This window comes from Notothenia rossii, assembly GCF_949606895.1.
Source record: "Notothenia rossii genome assembly, chromosome: 3".
Taxonomy (NCBI): Eukaryota; Metazoa; Chordata; class Actinopteri; order Perciformes; family Nototheniidae; genus Notothenia; species Notothenia rossii.
The window spans coordinates 9,053,547-9,075,993 of record NC_136901.1 but is presented as its reverse complement, the minus strand read 5'-3'; the positions used below and the strand labels follow the sequence as shown (position 1 = coordinate 9,075,993).

At 41.2% G+C, this 22,447-nt stretch overlaps 1 protein-coding gene and 1 long non-coding RNA gene across 4 annotated transcripts in view; one reads left to right on the top strand and one right to left on the bottom strand.

Moving 5' to 3' along the window:
* Positions 1 to 13,500, bottom strand: part of runx1 (RUNX family transcription factor 1) — a 28,869-nt gene extending 15,369 nt beyond the window's left edge. Inside the window, exons 1-3 of one of the 3 annotated variants that reach the window (XM_079671976.1) lie at positions 12,953 to 12,968; positions 11,872 to 11,966; positions 2,064 to 2,182 (exon numbers count right to left, since the gene is read on the bottom strand). In XM_079671976.1, coding sequence (XP_079528102.1) covers positions 2,064 to 2,151 — 88 coding nt within the window. In that variant the 5' untranslated portion in view covers positions 2,152 to 2,182; positions 11,872 to 11,966; positions 12,953 to 12,968. Of the gene's footprint in view, positions 1 to 2,063; positions 2,183 to 4,002; positions 4,026 to 11,871; positions 11,967 to 12,952 lie in introns of those variants that run through there. The other 2 variants (XM_079671975.1, XM_079671977.1) reach the window with 2 other exon arrangements.
* Positions 12,165 to 16,587, top strand: LOC307033489. Its single transcript, XR_013806527.1, has 3 exons — positions 12,165 to 12,299; positions 15,042 to 15,114; positions 16,324 to 16,587. It is a non-coding gene; the product is annotated as an uncharacterized lncRNA (long non-coding RNA).
* The last annotated feature ends 5,860 nt before the right edge of the window (positions 16,588 to 22,447 follow it).

Below are 22,447 nucleotides of genomic sequence, written 5' to 3'. Positions count from 1 at the left end.
ATTTTAAAGAGAGAAACTGAAACAACATTCATTCATTTCTCAAAGTAAAATGGCTAAGCTAAGTGGATTTTCAGTTGAAATACCATAAATACATTTGCTTTACATTTCAAATAATTACAACCATTATTTCTTATTTGAGACAATTCAGACTAACCTGAACATTTTGAAAACTGTTGGAATGGTATTTTAAGGTTAAACTAGGTTCTTTACATTTAGTAAATAACAAAAACTCTCTTTATTAATTCAGGAAAACTGGAAATACATCACCTTCAAAAATGTATTTGCACATTCAAAGTTAAAATATACTGTATATGAATATTCATTCATATTGAATTTAAGAAGCGTTGTTTTTCACTATGTCTTTATATATAAAACAATTGTTTTTTCTTCTCCCTGCTCATCGTTCATTTTAAGAATTAAGATAAGAATTTAGAACTTAACAATTCCCTCATCCCGCCTGTTTCACAGAGAGCCATTCTGGATTCAGTCAGTTCAGTTTGAGTTAGCTCAACACGCTGTCGGATGAGTTTTAGGGAAACGCCAGTCTGCCTCTGCGTCCGTCCCTCTGTAGCCAAAGGGGGGATGATAAAAAATGTAAACGCCTGCACTCTAGTCTCAGCCTCAGATGGACGTGACGTGATTTGCCCCCGGAAATATCTATTTTTCACTTCCTCATCGAAGGCTTCTTTGTGCTTTTTTGCTTGTTATGATCAATTCAGATGCCCTGATAACACTGTAATTATCCTCACTCTATTCTCTTCAGTTTCTCAACAATCACAATATTAAACCTGCAGCTAAAGCACTTCTGTCAACCTGCAATTTCATCAAAGTTAGTGACATTACATCTGACACTGGACATTTATTCCTCATATAACCACACTTATTAATAATTCAGGAACACTGAAGGATGCTTTGAAACTATATATCTGTGAGGCCTAATGCCAAATAAAGACTGATTCTATAGAAGCAATTGTGAGCAATTCATATAGCCGTGTAACATCATACACAAATGTACCCTGATGGTTATTTGTGGTCAAATGACACCACCATTCTTTTATATGCATTATTATAATGTATTTCATAATTCAATGCTTAGCTTGACTTGATCTCCTAAAATTAAATTGGGTTGGATGCTTTTAAGATTTGAGTCCAACTGGTCATGCAAGGGGAAAATAATTTGAGATTATATTAATATAAGACATGAATAAAAGAGTGAAACAAACAAGAAAAAAAGAGAAGCTGCGACAGAGGGAAGGGAGTGGGATTTCGCTCCGCCAGCGTTTCCCACTGCCTTGAAACGTTAGCTGTACTCTGATCCATAATCAATACGCAGTCACAATTGCCTATCAGTTATTGATGCCAGCATTCCCTAATATTATCAGTCTCAGTAAATACCTTGTTGTTTGTTTGTGGGTCAATTAAATATATATACCAAATAGAAAATATACCCAATGAACAATTTAACTGAATATAATCAGCATGTAGATTTAGGAATATTTATATTGTGATTGAATACCATAGATCCTCAAGAACTCCAGGTCACCCAAATGACCTCTAAAACCTGTCTGAGAACTACCAGAATAATGCTTAAAACTCCAGAAGAAGTCTCCTGGAGCTTGAGATGATTCTAGCACGGATAGGAAATATACTATCACCAAGACAAGTCTTACAAATCCAAGGAATGTGGTAAGTACTATGGAAAAGTACAGAGAGGAAAGATGACTACAACAGTCCTAAGTTCAGTTCACCGTGTAGCATTGCACTGTCTCCATCAGTCGAAGTTCTTCGAAACTATCAGCTGTTCGTGCTGGAAAACTAAAGCAAAATATTCCAAGAAAAGAAGTGCATATCAAATGTCTTGAGGATTGTAGTGTGACACGCTACTCAGAACAATGACAGAACATGAACAGGATTATTGTGGCCAGAATAATGTGAAGGCCACTCTTCTACAACATAACATGAAATAAGCAACATTGAGTTGGACATAGCAAAACAGAGAACTTGAATAAGCTAGATATTGATTTTGGTGAATATGATGAGGTGTCAAGAAGAGTTAGCTTTACCAAAGAGTCCGCTGCCTGTCCGGCCTTTCCTCATCAGGTACATGGCCCAGGACAGGGGGCCTGAGCTGGAGAATGCCCCAGGGTTCATGCCTCAATCCTGGGTGCAGAAGCAGCAACAGCTGGGGCCAAATTTCCAACACCCAGAGGGAAGAGAAAAGAGGGTATCAAGGGAAAAAATAATAAGATGAAGAGGTAAGAACAGGAAGAGGGAATTTGTAGAAAAAGAAAAAAAGGCAAAGAGAAGGAACAAACTATTTGTTTCTACTTTGGGTAAGTCCAACTTTGGAAGTCAACTAGAACACTTTAAAGACCGACGGCGAAAAAGAGCTCTATCCTCACCTTCCTAAACGGCTTTTATACGCCTCATTCATCACATCACCCCCCTTCTCCCCCCCTTCCATCTCACCCTACATATTAGTAAAAATAGAAAAAAAATAAGGGCGTTAAAGCGAGGGAGAGAGGAGAAGGAGGAGAGGAGCCAGTCAAGCTGAATTCATTCCCTCCTTCTCTAAAGCGTAGCCACGGGGGACACGACTCCACTTTGCCCTCGGGCTCTTTAAAGCTGCTAATTTCATTTAGCTACTCAAATGATTTTCTCCTGTTTTCCTCCCTCCCTCCCTCCTTTCCTCCATCCCCCTCCTTCTTCCTTGCTATTTGGAAGTTCTGGGTGAAAATTGAGGTCACACACACTTGAGTGATATGAGTTTGTTTGACGAGTACTGAACCTGCACATTGCCCATTTGTTGAGTTATTTGTTTGTTCTTTTAAAAACTGTGTTCAATAAATGGGATTAATATACATAGTTTTAGCTTGTGAAAGGTAGCCATTTTTTGTTGAGAACACTACATAATATGTAAGGGGCTAACGATCATAGTTTGTTTAGCCAGACAGCTAGGCAGAAAGAGAAAGAAAGATAGATAGTGGCTGTTTTGGCTATATTCAATATCCTTTTGGTTTTAACATTTGGATATGAGTACATTTTGATTAGCATGTTGCTCATTTGGTTTGTTTATATGCTATCTACAAGCTAACAAAGCTAAAAACTAACAAAATAACTCAAATTAGAGTTTAAAGTAGAGGGTTGTGTGGTTCTCATGAGCCACTTCCAACTTCTTTATAAATGTTGCTGATTACAGCTCTCTACAAGTTGACTAATATTCATTTTCTACAGCAGACTATAGCATGCAGTATGTCATAGGAAGAGATTTACTTAATCACTTTACCTGTTTATAAACACACACACACACACACACACACACACACACACACACACACACACACACACACACACACACACACACACACACACACACACACACACACACACACACACACACACACACACACACACACACACACACACACACACACACACACACACACACACACACACACACACACACACACACACACACACACACACACACACACACACAGAGAACTCTCAGCGGCTCTTTGGTGCCGACATCACCACAAAACTGCCTCTGTGTCTTCAGAGAAAGAATCTGTGTGTGTGACATATGACAACTCCGCAAACTCAGACCAACAGTGTGACTGTGTGTTTGTGTGTGTGTAACAATGGTGATTTGTTAATACTGGTTTTACTACAACAATATCGCTATTAAGTGATTAACTAATTTGAACTTAGAATAATTGTATACTAATTAAACCTATATTGTTGACTTTAATTGCATCATGTCCATTTGAAATGTATTCAATCATTTCTTTATACGTTTTTGAAACAGGCTTTCCACCAAAGCAAGACATTTAGGGATTTTTAAAATTAAAATCTGATTTGATCATCAAATTCAGCTCAGTAACCTTGTAGTTTTAACTTTCTAAATAATAGTTAATACAAATAAAAGATAGAGATAAATTATGATGTTCATATATTCTTGAAAAACAGGATGTTGAAGGTGTTAAGGTGCTGATGAGGTACCAGAGATAAAAGCAGAAGTAAAAATCTATCACTCCATCGATCCCTCGCCAAGGGTGGCAGCATGCGGGTGTCTGTGTGTGTGTGTGTGTGTGTGTGTGGTATTGATCATTGCCATGCCACTGTCACTGGCCTCAGGGTGGCCCCAACTCAGGGGACGAGAGGGACAGACAGCCGCTGGCACAGAGAGAGAGAGGGAGAGGGAGAAAGAAAGAGAGAGAGAGACTTTTTGACTTTTAACAACAATTATTTATACCACTTTATAAAATGATTCCACTTAGGTATTAATAATGCCATTTATAAAAATACCCAGGCATTCTCACTACAGCAAGATCAACACACACACACAGATGAAGATCCAGACGCTAAATGTAAAATAACCATGAATGTTAAAGGTTTGCAGTCCTGTTGTTTTCAAGTAAGATGGACATGGTGACACACACACAGTCAAAAGGATAGAGAGCGATAGATATAGAGTCAATTCAGTCACTTCAGTGTGTTCAGTTGATTTGTATCACAGCACTCTCATCAATTGATCAGTGACGGAGGAGCTCGCAATTGTCTCTAGTTAACAGAGCAGCCAATTCTATCACACACACACACACACACACTTCGTCTATAATTCATGGGGTGTATTGTGCGGATGCAGTTAACTGCCGCTTAAAAGTAATTAATTGATTTTCTGACATATCAGTTAGCAGCAGCACCAAGTGACACACACACACACACACACACACACACACACACACACACACACACACACACACACACACACACACACACACACACACACACACACACACACACACACACACACACACACACACACACACACACACACACACACACACACACACACACACACACACACGCTCGCAAAAGGTAGGTTATTCACAGGAGACTCTCACACACATTACTTCAATCATCCTGTTTGTAAGATAAATATAATCCCCAACACACACACTCACAAAAATAAAGCATGTAGCATTAATGTGCCTCATTTGCAAAAACTATAGTTTATTATGTCTCTGCCATACACCTACTTAACTTTTGCACACTTGCACCGTTTACTGCATGGTGCCGCTTAGTGACTGGATTACTTTATGGCACAGAGGGGCATTGCTTTACGGCATTAACCGCGAAGGGGAGCTGTTGTAAAGCTCTCAGTGTTTCTGCAGGATGGAGGAACAGGTGAAAAGGTTGGTGGTCAGCAAAGGTCATCCATGGATAACTTACGAAGAGGCGTAGGGAACAGGATGGATACAAATTGAGTGTCATTGGCTCGATTGGGTGGGACCCGAGGACTTCTATGCAGATTCCAGCTCAAAATCATGTCAAAAGTGCAAAATGGCAGCGCCTGCATTCAGGACATTTTGGCGTCACTTTTCTACTTTTCGAGGAAGTATGGACCATCTGTAAAAACATTCTAGGGTTTGAGCAATCAGCGACAGTCTTTCCTGCAAACTATGCTTCTATAGTTGATAAACCATTAAAAGTCCTTGAATCAAGAGCAGTGGTATATACTCTTTTCTTAAATGCTTTTTTGTACACTACAAAGGTCCAGCAATAGTCAAGAATACATAAACACATTTATTACTAACTTGGCCAGCTGTTACTGAGCCTCTTCAAGAAAAGATTACACTGGGAAAGAGGTATAATTGTTGGTAGACCTATGAGGTCCAATAATGTCTTAAACATTTTCTAAGTGAAAATTCCCTGAAGTGAAAAAAAATGTGTGCATGTGTGTGTATTGAATTATTCAACCGGCCTCTACGATGAGAGAAGATGGGCTTATTCTTGCTAAACAAAAAATTGATTTTCTGACACAAGAAATGCAGGAGAGACAGACAGAGGGAGAGAGGAAGAGAGAAAGGTAGAAACAGGGGGAAAGAGAAAGAAAGAGACAGAGAGGGGGGGGGGATACCTATTCAATCATGCACACAGTCAAAGTTAGTTAAATGTTCATTCTTTCATCGTAGAAATGTCGAAATGGAAATAGACAGAGCAGAGTGAGACAGTGTTTCTGAGGCAGGGAGACAGCATGACAGAAAGAGATGGAGAGAGGAAGACAGAAGTGCCTCAGGCTGTGTTTAGTGCAGTTTGAATGGCTGAGCAGGTGTATTAGAGCAGAAACTTTTAACTCACAGACAGGCAAGCACACACACACGCACACACACACACACACACACACTAACATACATGCACACACTTGGGGCTGGACAGTGAATATGGACCTCACGACTGATCAGGAAGCTTTACTGTGAGGAGGTCCCATCAGTGTCCATTCCTGAAGAGCTGAATGACGCCCGCCTCACACTGATGCAGGTTGTATGGGCTGATACAAATGTCCAAAACTCTGCTGGAGCATTGACACAGACAGTAAATAAAGTGTGACTTATAATATCTGTGACGTTCAAAAGCCAACAGAAACAGATGGGCCTAAGAGAAACTAAAACTGGAGCACATGTGAGGAATTACCCTACAGAGATGAACAAAGGTTTATCTTATGTGTCAGAACAGTTCATCCATCCAGTGCGGGAGGCCTAAAGCTCCATTTTGTTTTATCACACACAGCTGTTTAACTTTCCAAAAGGCTTAGGTTTCAGCCAAGCTAGCAGCTACTTGGACAGTGGTGCTTTGAGCTAAATGCTTACTGTCAATGGTTATAATAAGCATATTTACCATGTTAACCATCTTAGCTAAACACTAGCTATCACTAAACAAAGGGCTAATGCTAAAGGGAATAACTTCATGGATACGCTGGTCTTTGTCTAGGAACATTCTTACTTTGACTTTAACGGTGTGTCTCTGGCTCAGGTTTATCAAGACAATGTTCATTATTAAAAGCCACACATTGTAGCTACATGCACTTCAATATGCCAGTCAAAATAAGACAGCCCAAAAAAATCAATGAGTGTTTCCATGGCCGAGATCATTTGTGACAGTTAGAGAAGCAGACTTACAATCAACTAATCAGCCATTCACACCCCTCAGGCTTTGGCTACGTTATGCTTTTTTGTACGGTGTGAGTGTGTGTTTATGTGAGTGCACATTTGCATGCCAAGTTAGCTCGAAGGTTCTGGAAAACAGAAATAGATCACCAAAGTGGAAGGAAGCAGCCAATCAGACTCACTGCAGCCGACCACAAGGGGACACACAGGAGTCCCAAACGAGCCAATGAATAAATCAGAAGGCGTAGTCGTTGGGCGGAATTTTAGAATAGAGAATAGAAGGGCGCTAATGGGTACGAGCCACACATACACACACATAACGACAACACTTTGCATTCACTTGTTAACCACAATGTGGCGACAAATGGGGATGGAAGGAAGAAAGGGGGTGAGGAGGAGTGAGAAAAGGGCGAGGAGACTCTTTGCATGGCTTCTTCGTTAACCACAGGACTGAAGGGACCTCGCCTCGACTCACACAGGACCCGGTCCCACCAGACATTACAGACACGCACCCGCCATCTCGCCCATTAAGGCTGAGGACGAAGCAGTGCGGTTTGGAGGAAACATTGGAAAAGCTGTGGATGATCAGAGGCTCCATCGATCGTGCGATGGCTGTTCGCTGTTGGCGGTTTCTCGAAACTTCGGGAGAGGTTAAAATCAGCGGGGAACTGTAGCGAAGCAAAGAGGGCGGCTGAAAATAGAGATTGGCGACGCCATTTTTAAAACCAACAATGCTAACATATTAAGTTTATTGTAAAAGCGCAAGAAAAACTGTCAATGTTTTTCCCTGTAACAAAACCCAACTGCAAGGCTAACCACTGAGCAACACCACACACACACACACACACACACACACACACACACACACACACACACACACACACACACACACACACACACACACACACACACACACACACACACACACACACACACACACACACACACACACACACACACACACACACACACACACACACACACACACACACACACACACACACACACACACACACACACACACACACACACACACACACACACACACACACACACACACACACACACACACACATTGTACATGGCATTGACTGGTGTGCTCGGATTGGGAGCACACTGTGGTATGGTTCAGCTTTACCATTATTATGGTTCTGTGGCCTAGCTGGTGGTACCCCTCACAACTCACATGCATGCACACACGCACACGAAAGAACTGAATCAGAATGAGGTTTATCGCCAAGTGGGGTATTCATCGAGGAACTCTCATTGGTGTTTGGTTCAAACTCAAATCGACAGCGCTTGAAACAATATTTAGATCTCTGTAAGGAAATCTATCCCATTCTTCAAAGAAATATCTATGTGTGAAACTATCAGTCAAATCTCACCAGTACAGACACTATCCAGAACTCTTTGATATTACAACATTGAAGTGATTAAGGAGGGCGGTCGGAAGGAAGGAGAGATGAAAAAGAGGAGAGGAAATGAAAGGATCTTTATGGGAGCCCCGTCTTCCTGCTGCAGCTGATGGCGGAGGAGGGAAACAGGCTCGAAAAGGAACGTTAAACTCTTACCCAGAGAATGCAGTGTTGCATGTGACATGGACACACACATATAGGAGGGATGGAGACAAATAGACCCCATTACACTGTACACATTGTAGTCGATTTAACTTCATTCAATCTTTTCCCTCTGTGTAACAACAATGGGCCACAATTAACATGAACACACACTTTATTTCTGCTCAAACACACACCCTCCTGCGGCCACATACACTCTCTACACTACCAAATGTGGATTAATCCGCCGCTTAAAATAGTCCCCAACACACTGTTTCTGTCTGTTTATACGGAATATGTGCTAATCTACAATAAAAGTGAGTGTCAACATTTTTAGCAGGGGGCGGTGCGGAGATCAAACAGCAGAGCCCATCTGTGTGATGTGAGGCCAGGACGCCACATGGGAGCCACTGTGTGTGTGTGTGTGTGTGTGTGTGTGTGTGTGTGTGTGTGTGTGTGTGTGTGTGTGTGTGTGTGTGTGTGTGTGTGTGTGTGTGTGTGTGTGTGTGTGTGTGTGTGTGTGTGTGTGTGTGTGTGTAAGGGAGAACATGTATATATAAAAAGGCATGCTATGCTTATTCCCAGGCTTCAAAATAAGTCAGAGATCACAGCTGGACAAATGACCAAAAAGACATACATACACACACACACACCGAGTCAACATGCATGGATTCCATTTTTTTTGAGCACCATATCCAAAAGGAACACAAAGATTTTCAGAGCCGATCAGAAATGTGGTAAATCTGCAGAAGTGGAACTATTTTGCTCCCGTCATGCTGTAGTTTTGTGTGTGTGAATGTGGGTGTGTGTGGTTTACCAGCATGGTTAACCAATACTCTCTAAATGCAAAACTGGGCACCACACACACTGATCCTCTCTCTCTCTCTCTCTCTCCGGTTATTTGGTTACATGTGTACATTCAAATTGTGCACGGACAAATATTTGTTTAGAGCGGTTCCTCTATCATATTACAGTTAATCACAAACTTTGTGTATCAACGCCTGCTTGTGAAAAAACCCACTAAAATACACTGTAGATTTACTTCCTGCAAGTTAACCGCGACACCATGTGGTGTGTGTGTGTGTGTGTGTGTGTGTGTGTGTGTGTGTGTGTGTGTGTGTGTGTGTGTGTGTGTGTGTGTGTGTGTGTGTGTGTGAGTTGAATGCGAGGCCTTGTCTTTCCAACGGTTGCTCGCTCACACACATCCTCTCTGCTTCCTTCTTCCTTCACTATCTTCTCTGACTGTTACAAAACACACACACAGACACAGCCAACAGACATTTTGAAAGAGTGAAACAGCCTCTGTGTGAACATTTCACAAACCCTCTTATTGTGAAAATAAGAAACATGAAATTACATTTTATATGAATGGAATAATATAATTGTACAGATATTTATATGACTATCAATTTCTTATTATTATCAATTTTTTACTTATTATTATTATACGTTTTAGTCCTACAGAACTTGGGATTTGACAACATTACTTTGGAACTGTTAGTCACTTTTATATCCTAAATAATGAAGAACAGAGCTAGTTGCAGCAGTATTGACCCTGGAGCTTGTTAGTGACTGCACCGCTCTTATTTACTGCGCTTTGACACTGATGAATGTCAGAAAGCTCATATATTAGTGTTTGTGAGGTTGTATAAGTGCTTTGTGGCTGCACACTGAGAGTCAGCATCATCTCTTGTAAAATCAGCAGAGGCAGACCTGTGGAGTTTCCTCTGCCTCTCTTTGCCGTCTCCTGATAACGCTGAGCTGCTGTCTCTGTGTGCAGGTGCAGCGTCCAGATAACCAGAATCTGCACAGTCGCACACCACGGCCCAACAATGTGCACAAGTGGAGAGTGGCATGCAACACGATGGGTTCACACGTAACGAGAGGCGTAAATTAAAGAAAAAAGGACTCAGGAGAACAGAAAAACCGCTCCGGAGCAGTTTGATATATGAACAGAGAGAAGGGAACAATGCTAATACAACAAGCGGGTGGACATTTACAAAAACAAGTTGGAGTGGTGGAGCGTTTTCAGCCAAAAATATGAAATTTATGGAGCGGGAAAGGAGGGACGGAGGAAATATAGAGAAAATAAATAAATCACATTGATGGAGAAAAGTAAAAATGCAGACTATTGTTGTTATTTTAAAGAGTAAAATGTTTTTAATATATATTTTTAAAAGTAACAACAAGCAGTATTTTTTATTTTAATATCACTATTTAAAAATCTTTTTATTAATTTTTGTATTTAATTGAATTATATTTATTTATTCTGGATTCCGAATTCAGTTTAAATCTCTTCTAATCTACAAATTAGTTGAAGTTCAGTACACAGCTTTGATTCACAACAGATTCATTTTCTACACATACAAAAATACAACAAAAATGTTGTTTAATTATTTTTTTTACAGGTTTGACAGATATTTTGGCCTATAACAGTGTGTGGATGTTTTTATTGTGATCAATTCAGTAACAATTTGTGTACATTTAGAAATATGAAAGCTAAATGTAAAGCTGAAAAACTTTTAATTACTGTAGTCAGAGCAGATCATCTCAACGGGGGAACAACTACAGTCACACACACACACACACACACACACACACACACACACACACACACACACACACACACACACACACACACACACACACACACACACACACACACACACACACACACACACACACACACACACACACACACACACACACACACACACACACACACACAGTCACAGTCACGTAAACATGAAGATAAGAGATAAAGAGGCAACGTGCATTCAGTAGATTTGTTAGTAGTACGTGTGGAAGTGCATATTTGAGGAGAGTTGAGTGAGGCCATAGCCACTCAGAAACAACCAATAGGATTGTAGGAGGTCGAAACCAATCAGAGTTGAGAACCACAGAGATTCAGATGGTTTAACCACATGTGATGTTTGACTTGATTTTGTCCCTTCTCAGTACAATGCATTTACTTTTCCCCCTAACAAAAGCTAAAACACAATCTGGAAATACTTTAAAAACCTAAGCTTTGTTTTAAGCCTCCAGTTGAATATGCTCACACTGAATTCTGTAAATGCATCCACCAACAACGGACAATGCCTGCAGACCTGATTTAAAATAAAATATTGGCTACAACTTAAAGTGCTCCCTGCTCGACCACCACGAGAACCAGAGTCAAATCAAATTCTATCAGCACACACAATCTCACACACATAGTAAAGTGCAATGTAATCTGTCCCTAAATAGAGACAGTATACTTTTCTGTACGTTAGCTCTACAAACATTTTAGTTTCAATGCGTTGAAACCTAGAAAAAACACACAACGGAGCAGCCAAAAACAAAAACATACAAAAAGCCCCACTTACCTATAATCAAAGCTGACGACAATGACCCAAAGACACTGTTGGATGCCATGAAAGGATTACTCGTCAGATGTTTTTCAGACTCCACCTTTTTACATCTGAATAAGAAAAATCACAAATACAACAGAAAATGAAAGGTCAATTGGAGATCCTCCAACGAGCTGCGACATCAACTTTCATGGCCAATCTCTAAACCGCAAACCACATCTATGTGGGCGTGCAAGTATGTGAAAGGGAACATGTAACCCTCGCTGATCTACACCAGTTACAGGAAGTCTCGTTCACAACAACCCACTGCACTGCAATAGACAATCGACACGACAAAAATGATTATGTGAACACAGATGCTGAGTTAGTTCCATTCATTTATGGAGGGAGCTCTGTTTAAGGCCTTCTGAGCCTGTAGCAGCCAAACTAAGGGCTGGTCCAAGGTAAGCCTGAGCCAGACCTAACTACCCCCAGCTGGTTAACTGCCTCTTGCAGGTAAACTGGTACTGAACACTAGCGATGTTTAAATTAAATTACAGAGAATGATAACTAACATTTGGCACTACGGTTAATAAGAACATTTTGAGTTTTGAATAGTTGGGTGTTTAATTGTATGCCAAATCAAGCTTGCAGATACAAAAAACATCTGTTGCCAAGTTAATGGATGTTGAACAAACAATATGTAATCTACAGTAACTGCATTTCTTTTAAACAAGAAACGATGTGCAAGTCTATTCTGCCTTCCTATGTTTCACGTGCACAGGCATGGAGGTCAGAAGAACGGAGTATCAAGCGAGCACGTTGGGTATATTCTCCTCAAGTGCAGCTATGTTTTAGTTTTGTGCAGAAATGATGACAAAGTGAGGTAGATGGAGCTGTGTTTCCTGCCAAGACGAAACTAAAACTGGAAACGTCTTTCGAGATGTGTAAAAACCCAACATGCATCGGCTCCATCCTGGTCAAATCTGAAGAAGTTTAAAAATGATTTAAATAGAAATGAACACAGATGATTTCCCCCTTAGTGCTTATTTTTCTTCTAATGATAAAACTCTGAGATACAAACAGAAAGTCTTAAATAGTAGCGAGGCACTCTTACCCCAGCTGAGGTGTCCCGCTCCTGAGAAGAGGTGGTTGAAAAAGCTCCTTGGTTTTCCCAGTCGTCCACTCAGATGCAAAATAATCCACAAAACTCATTCTGTGTACCTATCTCTACATGGCGTCTTCTCTGTCCGTGGACGTGTTTGCAGCTCGGCTTCCGCTCTTCCTCTCTGTCACCATCTTCCTCTCTCTCTCAGCGTTGAGTATGTGGTTCTCCAGATCCCCTTGTTGATGAGCTTTTTGACATTCAAAGTCGCCGAAGACTCTTTCTCTTCTATTAATCTGGCATTGTGGCTTTGTTGTGTGCTTGTGTGTGAGTGTGTAATCAAACTAACCACCTGCCCCCCTCAGCCAACAGTCCTCACAGAGGAAGTAGCTGTGGTTAGGGCAAGCGAAATGGAGGGAGAGGGCGTTGTAGTGTGTGTTTGTGAGTGCCCATATGTGCGTTTGTGGTCTGTGTGTTTGTAGCGGGGTTAGACAGAGGGAGTGAGTCACCTTTACTTCACCAAGCCTCACAGCAGGTCAGACTGTCAGACCACGGTGACCACTAGTGTGTGTGTGTGTGTGTGTGTGTGTGTGTGTGTGTGTGTGTGTGTGTGTGTGTGTGTGTGTGTGTGTGTGTGTGTGTGTGTGTGTGTGTGTGTGTGTGTGTACGAGCATGTTGAAGGTTAGTTAAGGAGAGAAGTGTATCCATTGCGTAGAACTGATCACTGTGTAGCTTTTAATACAGGATGCATGTGAGTAACAATACTTAAAGGGGAATTCCACTGACTTGACATGTTGCATAATGTATTCTGTGGCTCCAAGACAGTTGATAAAAAGAAACATCACAGAGAGCTGCTGTCATATTTATCACTTTAAAATGTACAAGCTATGAGTGCAGACACTTAACGGGGCCCTGTGAAGACTCCTCTGCACATTGCTTCTGGTAAAAGGCTGAGCTGCTGGTCAACACCTTCCTATGTAGATACGCCTGGTTAATTGGATTGTGCCATTAGGCTAAGGTTTAGCAGACCATTTACATGTACAGACAACTATATAACACACTAGAGGGAAGGGAACCCCCCAAAACATATAATAGGGCCACTTTAACCAGTAAAAATGGAAGTCAAATAGGGGTATACAGCTTCAGGAGTCTTAAGTCTGAAAGAAAACCCTGTTAAATACATTTTAATTGTAATGTATATGTGTGTGGTCAAACACCTGCTGGTTAACTATATGTAATCAGCCTTTTGAGACACACACACGCACACACACAAACACATGCAACTTGAACCTCAAGTATACGCCTCCTTACACCCCAACACCTGCACTGACACACTTCTACCCCTCCCTAACTGCAACAAAGCCACCTCACCCAACCCCCTCACACACACACTAACCGTAACCCACACCTACATGGGTTTCTGACACGCATCTGAAGAAGAGCCAATACACTTCCTGTTTAGTGCTAAGCTCAGCTGAAAGCAAAAACACATTATGTTAAATATTTGTTTGTTACTGATGCACAGTGTCTAGAAGAAAGCTTACGTTTCTCAGGACGGAGGGTAGTTGAGGACTGGGTTGGGAATCAGGTCGGTGGATGTCCTACTGTCTGTCCTGGGAGAGCTCAGTGGGAGGCAGCTCACCCGATGACCCCTGACCCCTCCCAGACACAACATGACCTCCAGCTGCAGCTTCCTGGGTCACACCGGGGTCAGACACCGCCACGGGGGGCAAAATCTGAAGAGAGAGAGAACATAGCAATATTCTCAACAGTTACATTAGCTAACTGTGGATTGAGGGGTAAATCCTAAAAACCGGAAATGAGTCAGCATTTTACCACTTCCTGTCCCATGTCAACGGTTTTTTGTCAGAAGCCTGAAATGTGTATGTGGTTAACACTAGCTTAGGAGATTTTCACGATTTGTTCTATGACATCACTTTATGACATGTTCATATTTAACTTTTTTTACAGTTCATTTAGCTCTCAAAATGCTGTAAAATAAATCCCTGAGGTTGGTCCCCAGAAGAAGCAGTGATGAAAGAAAGAGTAGTATCTGCTCTCTCCTCCTACTCTTCAACTTTTTTCATCCCTTCTCTTCCAGTTCTTTCCCTGACCGTCCTCCTCCCCTTCTACAGTACACCCCACGGAGCTCCCACGACATCAAACCCCACCAAGTGAGACCCTGCTTACGTGTGTGTGTGTGTGTGTGTGTGTGTGTGTGTGTGTGTGTGTGTGTGTGTGTGTGTGTGTGTGTGTGTGTTTGTGTGTGTGTGGGCACGTCGCTGTGTGTGTTCTTACCAGCTGCTAAAATACAACAGTTCAAGTGGCCTTTGAATCAAACAACAAACAGAAGCAGACACACTGGATGCTGTCCAATGGCTGACTGAATTACCCACAAGGCCTCACTTTGTGACATACTGTCCTCTAGAATCTTACGCTGTCACTTATTAGTGAATTCAGAAAAACACATCCCTTTTCTTTTATGCAGCCTTTAAAGCCAGGAAGATACATGACTTGTGCTATCCTTTTTAGCCCTAAGATGAACAATGAAATGCAAATCATATACAACTATTTCACTCTCCTTCTTTTTTTTTAAATCAAACAGGGGCTTTCCCATTCAAGTAAATCTAATGACATCCACATGGGGACCTTCTTTCCCTCGCCAACACCTCAGAATAATGACATTATATGTGTATGAAGTCAGTGATACTCATCATCATCAGAGACGATATGATGAATGCTTCAGACATCCCATGGACTAAATGGAAGTCTAGGAGGACTTCTGGGAAAAAAGTTCAAACGGAGATTGTTAGAGCCATTTTTCCTTTTGAGATGTTCCTGGTAATCCGTCTGTCTGAGCAGTGTGAGAAAATACTGAAGCACAGTTAGTCACCCTCCTACACACACACCAAAACACACCAGCTGTCCACTTGCATCACTAAGGTGAACTTTGACAGTTTGAACTCAGGCACCAAAACGTAATGTATTGGTTTATTCCAATAGAGGAAATTGTAATATTTAATGAATGGTCTGTATTAAATGTGAACCATCGTTTGAATCCAGATTTCAGAAACAGAAGTACTATACTCAAACAATGCTTTTTGTGTGTGTGTGTGTGTGTGTGTGTGTGTGTGTGTGTGTGTGTGTGTGTGTGTGTGTGTGTGTGTGTGTGTGTGTGTGTGTGGGTGTGTGTGTGCGTGCGTCAGTCTAACAGATGTCAATGATGATGCATCGTCTGAGCAACACTGCCCATAAAGGACCAGTAAGACCTCTTATGACCACTCATGGGACATATACAACATGTGTGTGTGAATGTGTGTGTGTGTGTGTGTGTGTGTGTGTGTGTGTGTGTGTGTGTGGGTGTGTGTGTGTGTGTCTCACAGAGAGATGTGAAGGAGATTCCATCGCCTCCATTTTGATGATTCAGCAGGAGTAGCCGGATTCTTCCAGTAAAACACCTCCTCCTGAACACACACAATGATGATGCAAGTGAAGCAGTGTTTCCATCAGACACACCTGGTGGTGTGCAGCGGGACAGCTGCACATGAACATAGAGAATGTGGACATAAAGCTATCGGAGTATTTGATGTAAATGATGATCAATAGCAAAGCTCTGTGATGGTTTAATAAAAGCTTCCTGGATGATGTCATGTTTTCCTTTAAATGGACACATACACACACACACACACGCGCGCACACACACAGAATCATTATGCCATCTAAGGCTAATGAGAGGGTGAGTGTGTGAGCATCTCTTTCTCTCTCTCTCTGTCAGTGTACACATCGGGGGTTGGCAAACAGAGCATGGCAAATGTGATAATTGGTCCCATGTGGATTTCAGGAGTGCATTTCTGTGTGTGTGTGTGTTAAAGGTTTAGTTTGTTTGTTTGTTTATTTGGTAATTTTTTGTTTTTTTTCTGCCATAGCACTTTTGAGTAAAGTTTTAGTCCGCAAAGTTCATCTTAACTCAGTTAAAAGTGAGGAAGCAGAGTACAGAAAGGACAGGAGGAGAGAAAACACAGACCATTTGGTTTAATAAAACGTTATTCGAGGGGGAATATAAACAGGATAGCAAGATTTCTCCCACACAGTATATAAAATACAAATAAATGCAGTGTCCATGTTGAAATGTCTCCATTCTGTGTTAATGATAATACAGGCAGCTTCATCCTCTTGTGAAAGTAGACCCTGAAAGTTGCCTGTTGGGGTAACCAAATAGGACGTTTCCTCTTTACATCCTCTGGCTAATCAACAGCCCCCCGAGGAACCAGGAGCATGATGGGTATTCAGCTCTGAGAGGGGCGGGCACATGTGGCCTTCCTGCAGTAACGAGGACTAACGCTGCTGACGACTGGGTTACGACTGCTCTACGTTACTTTATGACATTATTACCAACTGTAAATGCTATGCTTTAATGAACACAACATATGTGTGTGTGTGTGTGTGTGTGTGTGTGTGTGTGTGTGTGTGTGTGTGTGTGTGTGTGTGTGTGTGTGTGTGTGTGTGTGTGTGTGTGTGTAACACAGGCTTACGATGTAACGACCAGGTTTATGACAACTGTGTGTGTTTATGACACAATGAGTGAATTTAAAGGCAACACATGGATGCCACACTTACTGTATAATGTGGTTGTTAATGCCTACAGTAACCACATTACCACTTCATGTGTATGTGTGTGTGTGTGTGTGTGTGTGTGTGTGTGTGTGTGTGTGTGTGTGTGTGTGTGTGTGTGTGTGTGTGTGTCTATGTGATGGCTTTAATGACATTACGACTTGACATCCCAAATGAGCTAACAGTATTACGAGCAGATTACTTGACGTGGAATATTCAAAGTGTGTGATACCATGGCTCTAATGGACTAATGGCTTAATGGCACACACACACACACACACACACACACACACACACACACACACACACACACACACAGAGAAACACACACGTCATGCACGCACACACACACACACACACACACACACACACACACACACACACACACACACACACACACACACACACACACACACACACACACACACACACACACACACACACACACACACACACACACACACACACACACACACACACACACACACACACACACACACACACACACACACACACACACAGAGAAACACACACGTCATGCACACGCACACACTCTCAAAAGAGTACCAGAAAATCTGATATAAAGGGAATGCTGTCCATCCTAACACAACAAAGTATACATGTCACTCTGTGTAGGTATTAATATTGCCCCTGCTTCTTTAATGTTCTATTAAATAGAGGAACAACTTGAATGCATACATCTTTATATGCATTTAGAATCAGCACTATGTAAGCCATCAAGGAGGGCAGCTGACACTTAGTTCCATACAAGTTAATAGAAATAAAGGATTAAAAGGGAATAAACCTGTGATCGCACCACATGCACAGGACACACACACACACTCTGCATTTAACCCTTCCTACATACATAGGTTTCATTGGTCATAAAGTCAGATGTAGGGCTTGTAAATGGATTTAAATCAAGAGACACTTCATTCTCAGTCATCTAACATGTAGCATGAGACTTTTGGTTGAGCTTTGTCTGACTTTTCCAAGGTTTTTTTCAAACATTCACCAGGATGTGCAGCACTCACATTCATACATGTCGACAAACTGTTAGTAAGCTAGCTCCGGTCAAAAGCACTGGACCAAGTACATTTTGTATTTATAAGCTAATGGTTTTATTAGAAGGGTTAGTCTGTTTGTCCAACATGTTGCTTGTTGGCACCTGGTCACCCTAATTAGCCCCCAAAGTGATGTCATATATAGAAATGATCATCCACGCTACAACAGTCCGTCAAACAATGGGACACACACCGGCAGTGTGTGTGTGTGATGCTTTGGTTTGCTGTGTGTTTGAGGGGACACACCTCCTGCATCTGTCCACTCTCTCCTCATGTCTCCCTGCTTCTTTACATCAAAGCTATCAATGACGCTGCAGCTAATTACCAAGCAAACACACACATACACACACGCGCAGCAACTTGATCAGTGGTGCGTTAATAGCAGACTTGTTCTGACACAAGACCGCCACGCTACCTTGAACACCATAATTATCACCAACACATGCACACACACACACGCTCTTATACAGTGTGTAATTACAGGTAAGAGGAGCTAAGGAGTGCAGCAGGTGGCCGCTATATCAGATTGTCAAATGATTGGACATTTAAACACAATTCAGGGACACAGGTGCTTTAATTGTATTTTTCTTATCATGTTCTTTCCTCAATAGATGTACACAATTAAGACTGAATTCAGACTCTTTATAAGTCGCTTTGGCCAGAGCAGCAGCATGAACTTCACTACATTAAGACAATGTTTTGCACAAAGAACTATGTGCAGATAAATTGTGTTCAATGCAAATAAACTATATTAAGAATAAGTCTAATAAAATAAGTCCATAATAGAGAGGTCGAACAGCTCTCAATGTGTCATTTAGCTCCGGCAGAACCTACAGTATGTGAATATGTACGGACGGAAAACACACACACATATGCACACATACAGACACAGATAGACCACAGTGTTGAAAGAGGTTTTGAGGCCAGAGTCTGACTGCCAAGAGGTCTGTGGTGAGCGCCTCACCACAATGTCGGCCAAACCCAAACACAAAGAAACAATGTGGTGTTTAAAAGGCCAAAATGAAAAGTGTGTGTGCATTTTAATCGTGTTTACATGCAAAAGACCTTGACCTATACCTATACTCCATGTACACTGTTATGTCTGTGTTAACAGAGTTGCGTTTATTAGATTTTATTGTCAGTATCTGATTGCCTACATTTCCCAGACTTCATTGCTGGAGATATCACTGTATGGTTGGAACACTTTTGTGAATAAACAGAAAAATCTGATTTACTCTCCTAAACTTATCCCTGTATGCAGCAGAGGAAATACAAAAAACACATATCATATGTATTTTATATTAAAAATGAGATAAATATATAATAATAAACTGGTGTACTAATATTTAGTATTTGTTGTTTAATTCTTGACTCTATTATGCAGAAGATCTTATACTTTTGTAGTGGGAGGTAAATATAATGATTATATTCTCTAATAACTTAACATTTTATTGAACAAGATCATTTAGTTTGACATATTAAACTTAACTAATAATTTTCTTTTTAGCTTTATTATCAATACCTTTAAGGCTGTTGTTGTCTTGGGCTTCTATAAAGGTTTATTCCAGGCTACTATGACAGTTAACTTAGTCCCACTGTACCAAGGCAGACATGACACATAACATTTTACAAAATGAAACAGCAAACAGAAAAACCAAAAGCTAGGGTCCGTCAGCAGGAGTTTGGGAATGTTGTTAAGCATTTCCTGGCAGAGACATTCGGTATTACTGGAACATCCAGTTGTTAGCCATTTAAACATCTGCTTTTAATGTGAGCTGCTACCAGCTAATTGTTGGGAAACACAGTTGGCTTTAATAGCAACTACCTGGCACCTACTGCTGCTGCTTTAAATTTAAAACAGAAATGACAGTTTGACACACACACACACGCACACACACGCACGCACACACACACACACACACACACAAACACACACACACACACACACACACACACACACACACACACACACACACACACACACTCTCTCTCTCTATCCAGCAAACAGTACATCTACTTTTATTGAAACAGTGTGTGTTTGTTAGCTTGTTTTTTAGTAATGTAGCTCATTTATTTTATCGTGTGTGTGTTGACTCACCTTTGAAGTATTGCTGTGTTTGCTAGCAGCCATTTAGCCATATGTGTGTCTCCCCTCGGCATGGAATGGTTTACAGTGACCCCCACAGGTCGGAAATGACATAGCAACATAAAGTTTCACCATGAAGAACATAAAAAAAAGTGTAAACTGATGAACAAATATGAAAGCTTGAGGGAAATAACGCACATATTTACGCATGTGTGCTGCGTTGCTGTCACGAGGTGCCTGAAGAGGTGCACGTGCAGGAAGTGCTGGGGACTGCTGCGGTTTCTGCCTCTCAACCTAGTCATCAATTATTATTTTTCCTTGTAATAAATCGTTTTCATTGAATTGTTTTACAGGTCCTTCTGTGGTGTACTTGGACCAGTGCTTGAATGTCGTTAGCATCACAGGGATGCTTAAATAGTGGGCCATAACAAACTCTTCCAGGATGTTCACTTTATTTATTTGTATTTACAGTTTTTCTCGATTGCTAACACACTAAGATGCTACATAAAGCACAATTATTTTAACTGACACTCAAAGAGCAAAACATCGGCTCAAATCTCCAAAACTCTAAACACGTTTGCAGCTTTTCACACAATTTGCAAATCAACATGGCACTTTTTGCAAACCACTGCACACGTTTCTCCACGTAAGACACAGGAATCTGACATAAAGTCACGTGTTAGCAGGTTTAAAACACTGATATTCAAAAGGCCTCAGACATGGACCAATGATCAAGAAACACGTTCCACCCGACTAAACACCTGGTAGCATAATTGTTGGCTCATCAATCAGGATGTTAGCACTATAAAAAGACCACAGGTGAGTACTTTCTTACAGCAACAATGGAAGCCAACATGGAAGCAAGAGCAAGAGGAAGAGGAAGAGGAAGAGGAAGAGGAAGAGGAAGAGGAAGAGGAAGAGCTGGGCTGAGAGTGAGAGGAGGAAGAATGAGAGGTAGAGGTGGAGCTGGAGGGAGAGGACGTGGACAAAGAAGAATACTCTCTAATGAAATGAAATGTTATCAACCATGGTTTGACGATGAGAGAGGCTGGACAGAGGGTTGAGCCTAATCTAAGCAGATGAACTGTTGCCTCTGTAATCCGGACACTTAGACTTGAAAACAGATTAGTTACCAGTTTGTAGCTCTGCATAACTCATGATATATCAGTGCTTATATCTGTTGTGTGAAACGTATTTACTTCATTACTGTAACTGAATTGTTGGCATGTTGCATACTATAACTGTACACAAATCCTGCACAATGTACTGTGGTAAACTTACTTTTATGCAACATAGACACTGAACATCCACTATATCTTTGTTGTTTATCTGAAGGACTGAGAAACAAAGATGTGCAGGTGGAAGGCTAAGGATTTTCCATGAGGCACAGGAAGCAGCAGTTACAAACTGGGTTTTGGCAAACAATCACACATAGTAACTATGTGCTGAGATGCATGTTGCACAATGTGATTTTTGAATAAAATGTGATTTGTTTTCAACAACTCATTTGTATTTCTTCTTTTACTGTATTTCTGTAAACTCAAGCAATCTTTCTCTGGAGAAACCTCTATTACGAGCATAGCCCATAAAAGATGAAAGTGCTTTAGATTATGCTCAGCAGTGTTTAGTTGGGTGGTCAAACAATCTAGTATTATGAATGAAGTGTGTTATATTTGGTGCTAAAGTTTGCATTTGGTAAGTGTTTATGTAGTTTTGAGGGCAGTTCTTCACTTAGCAGGAGAAATG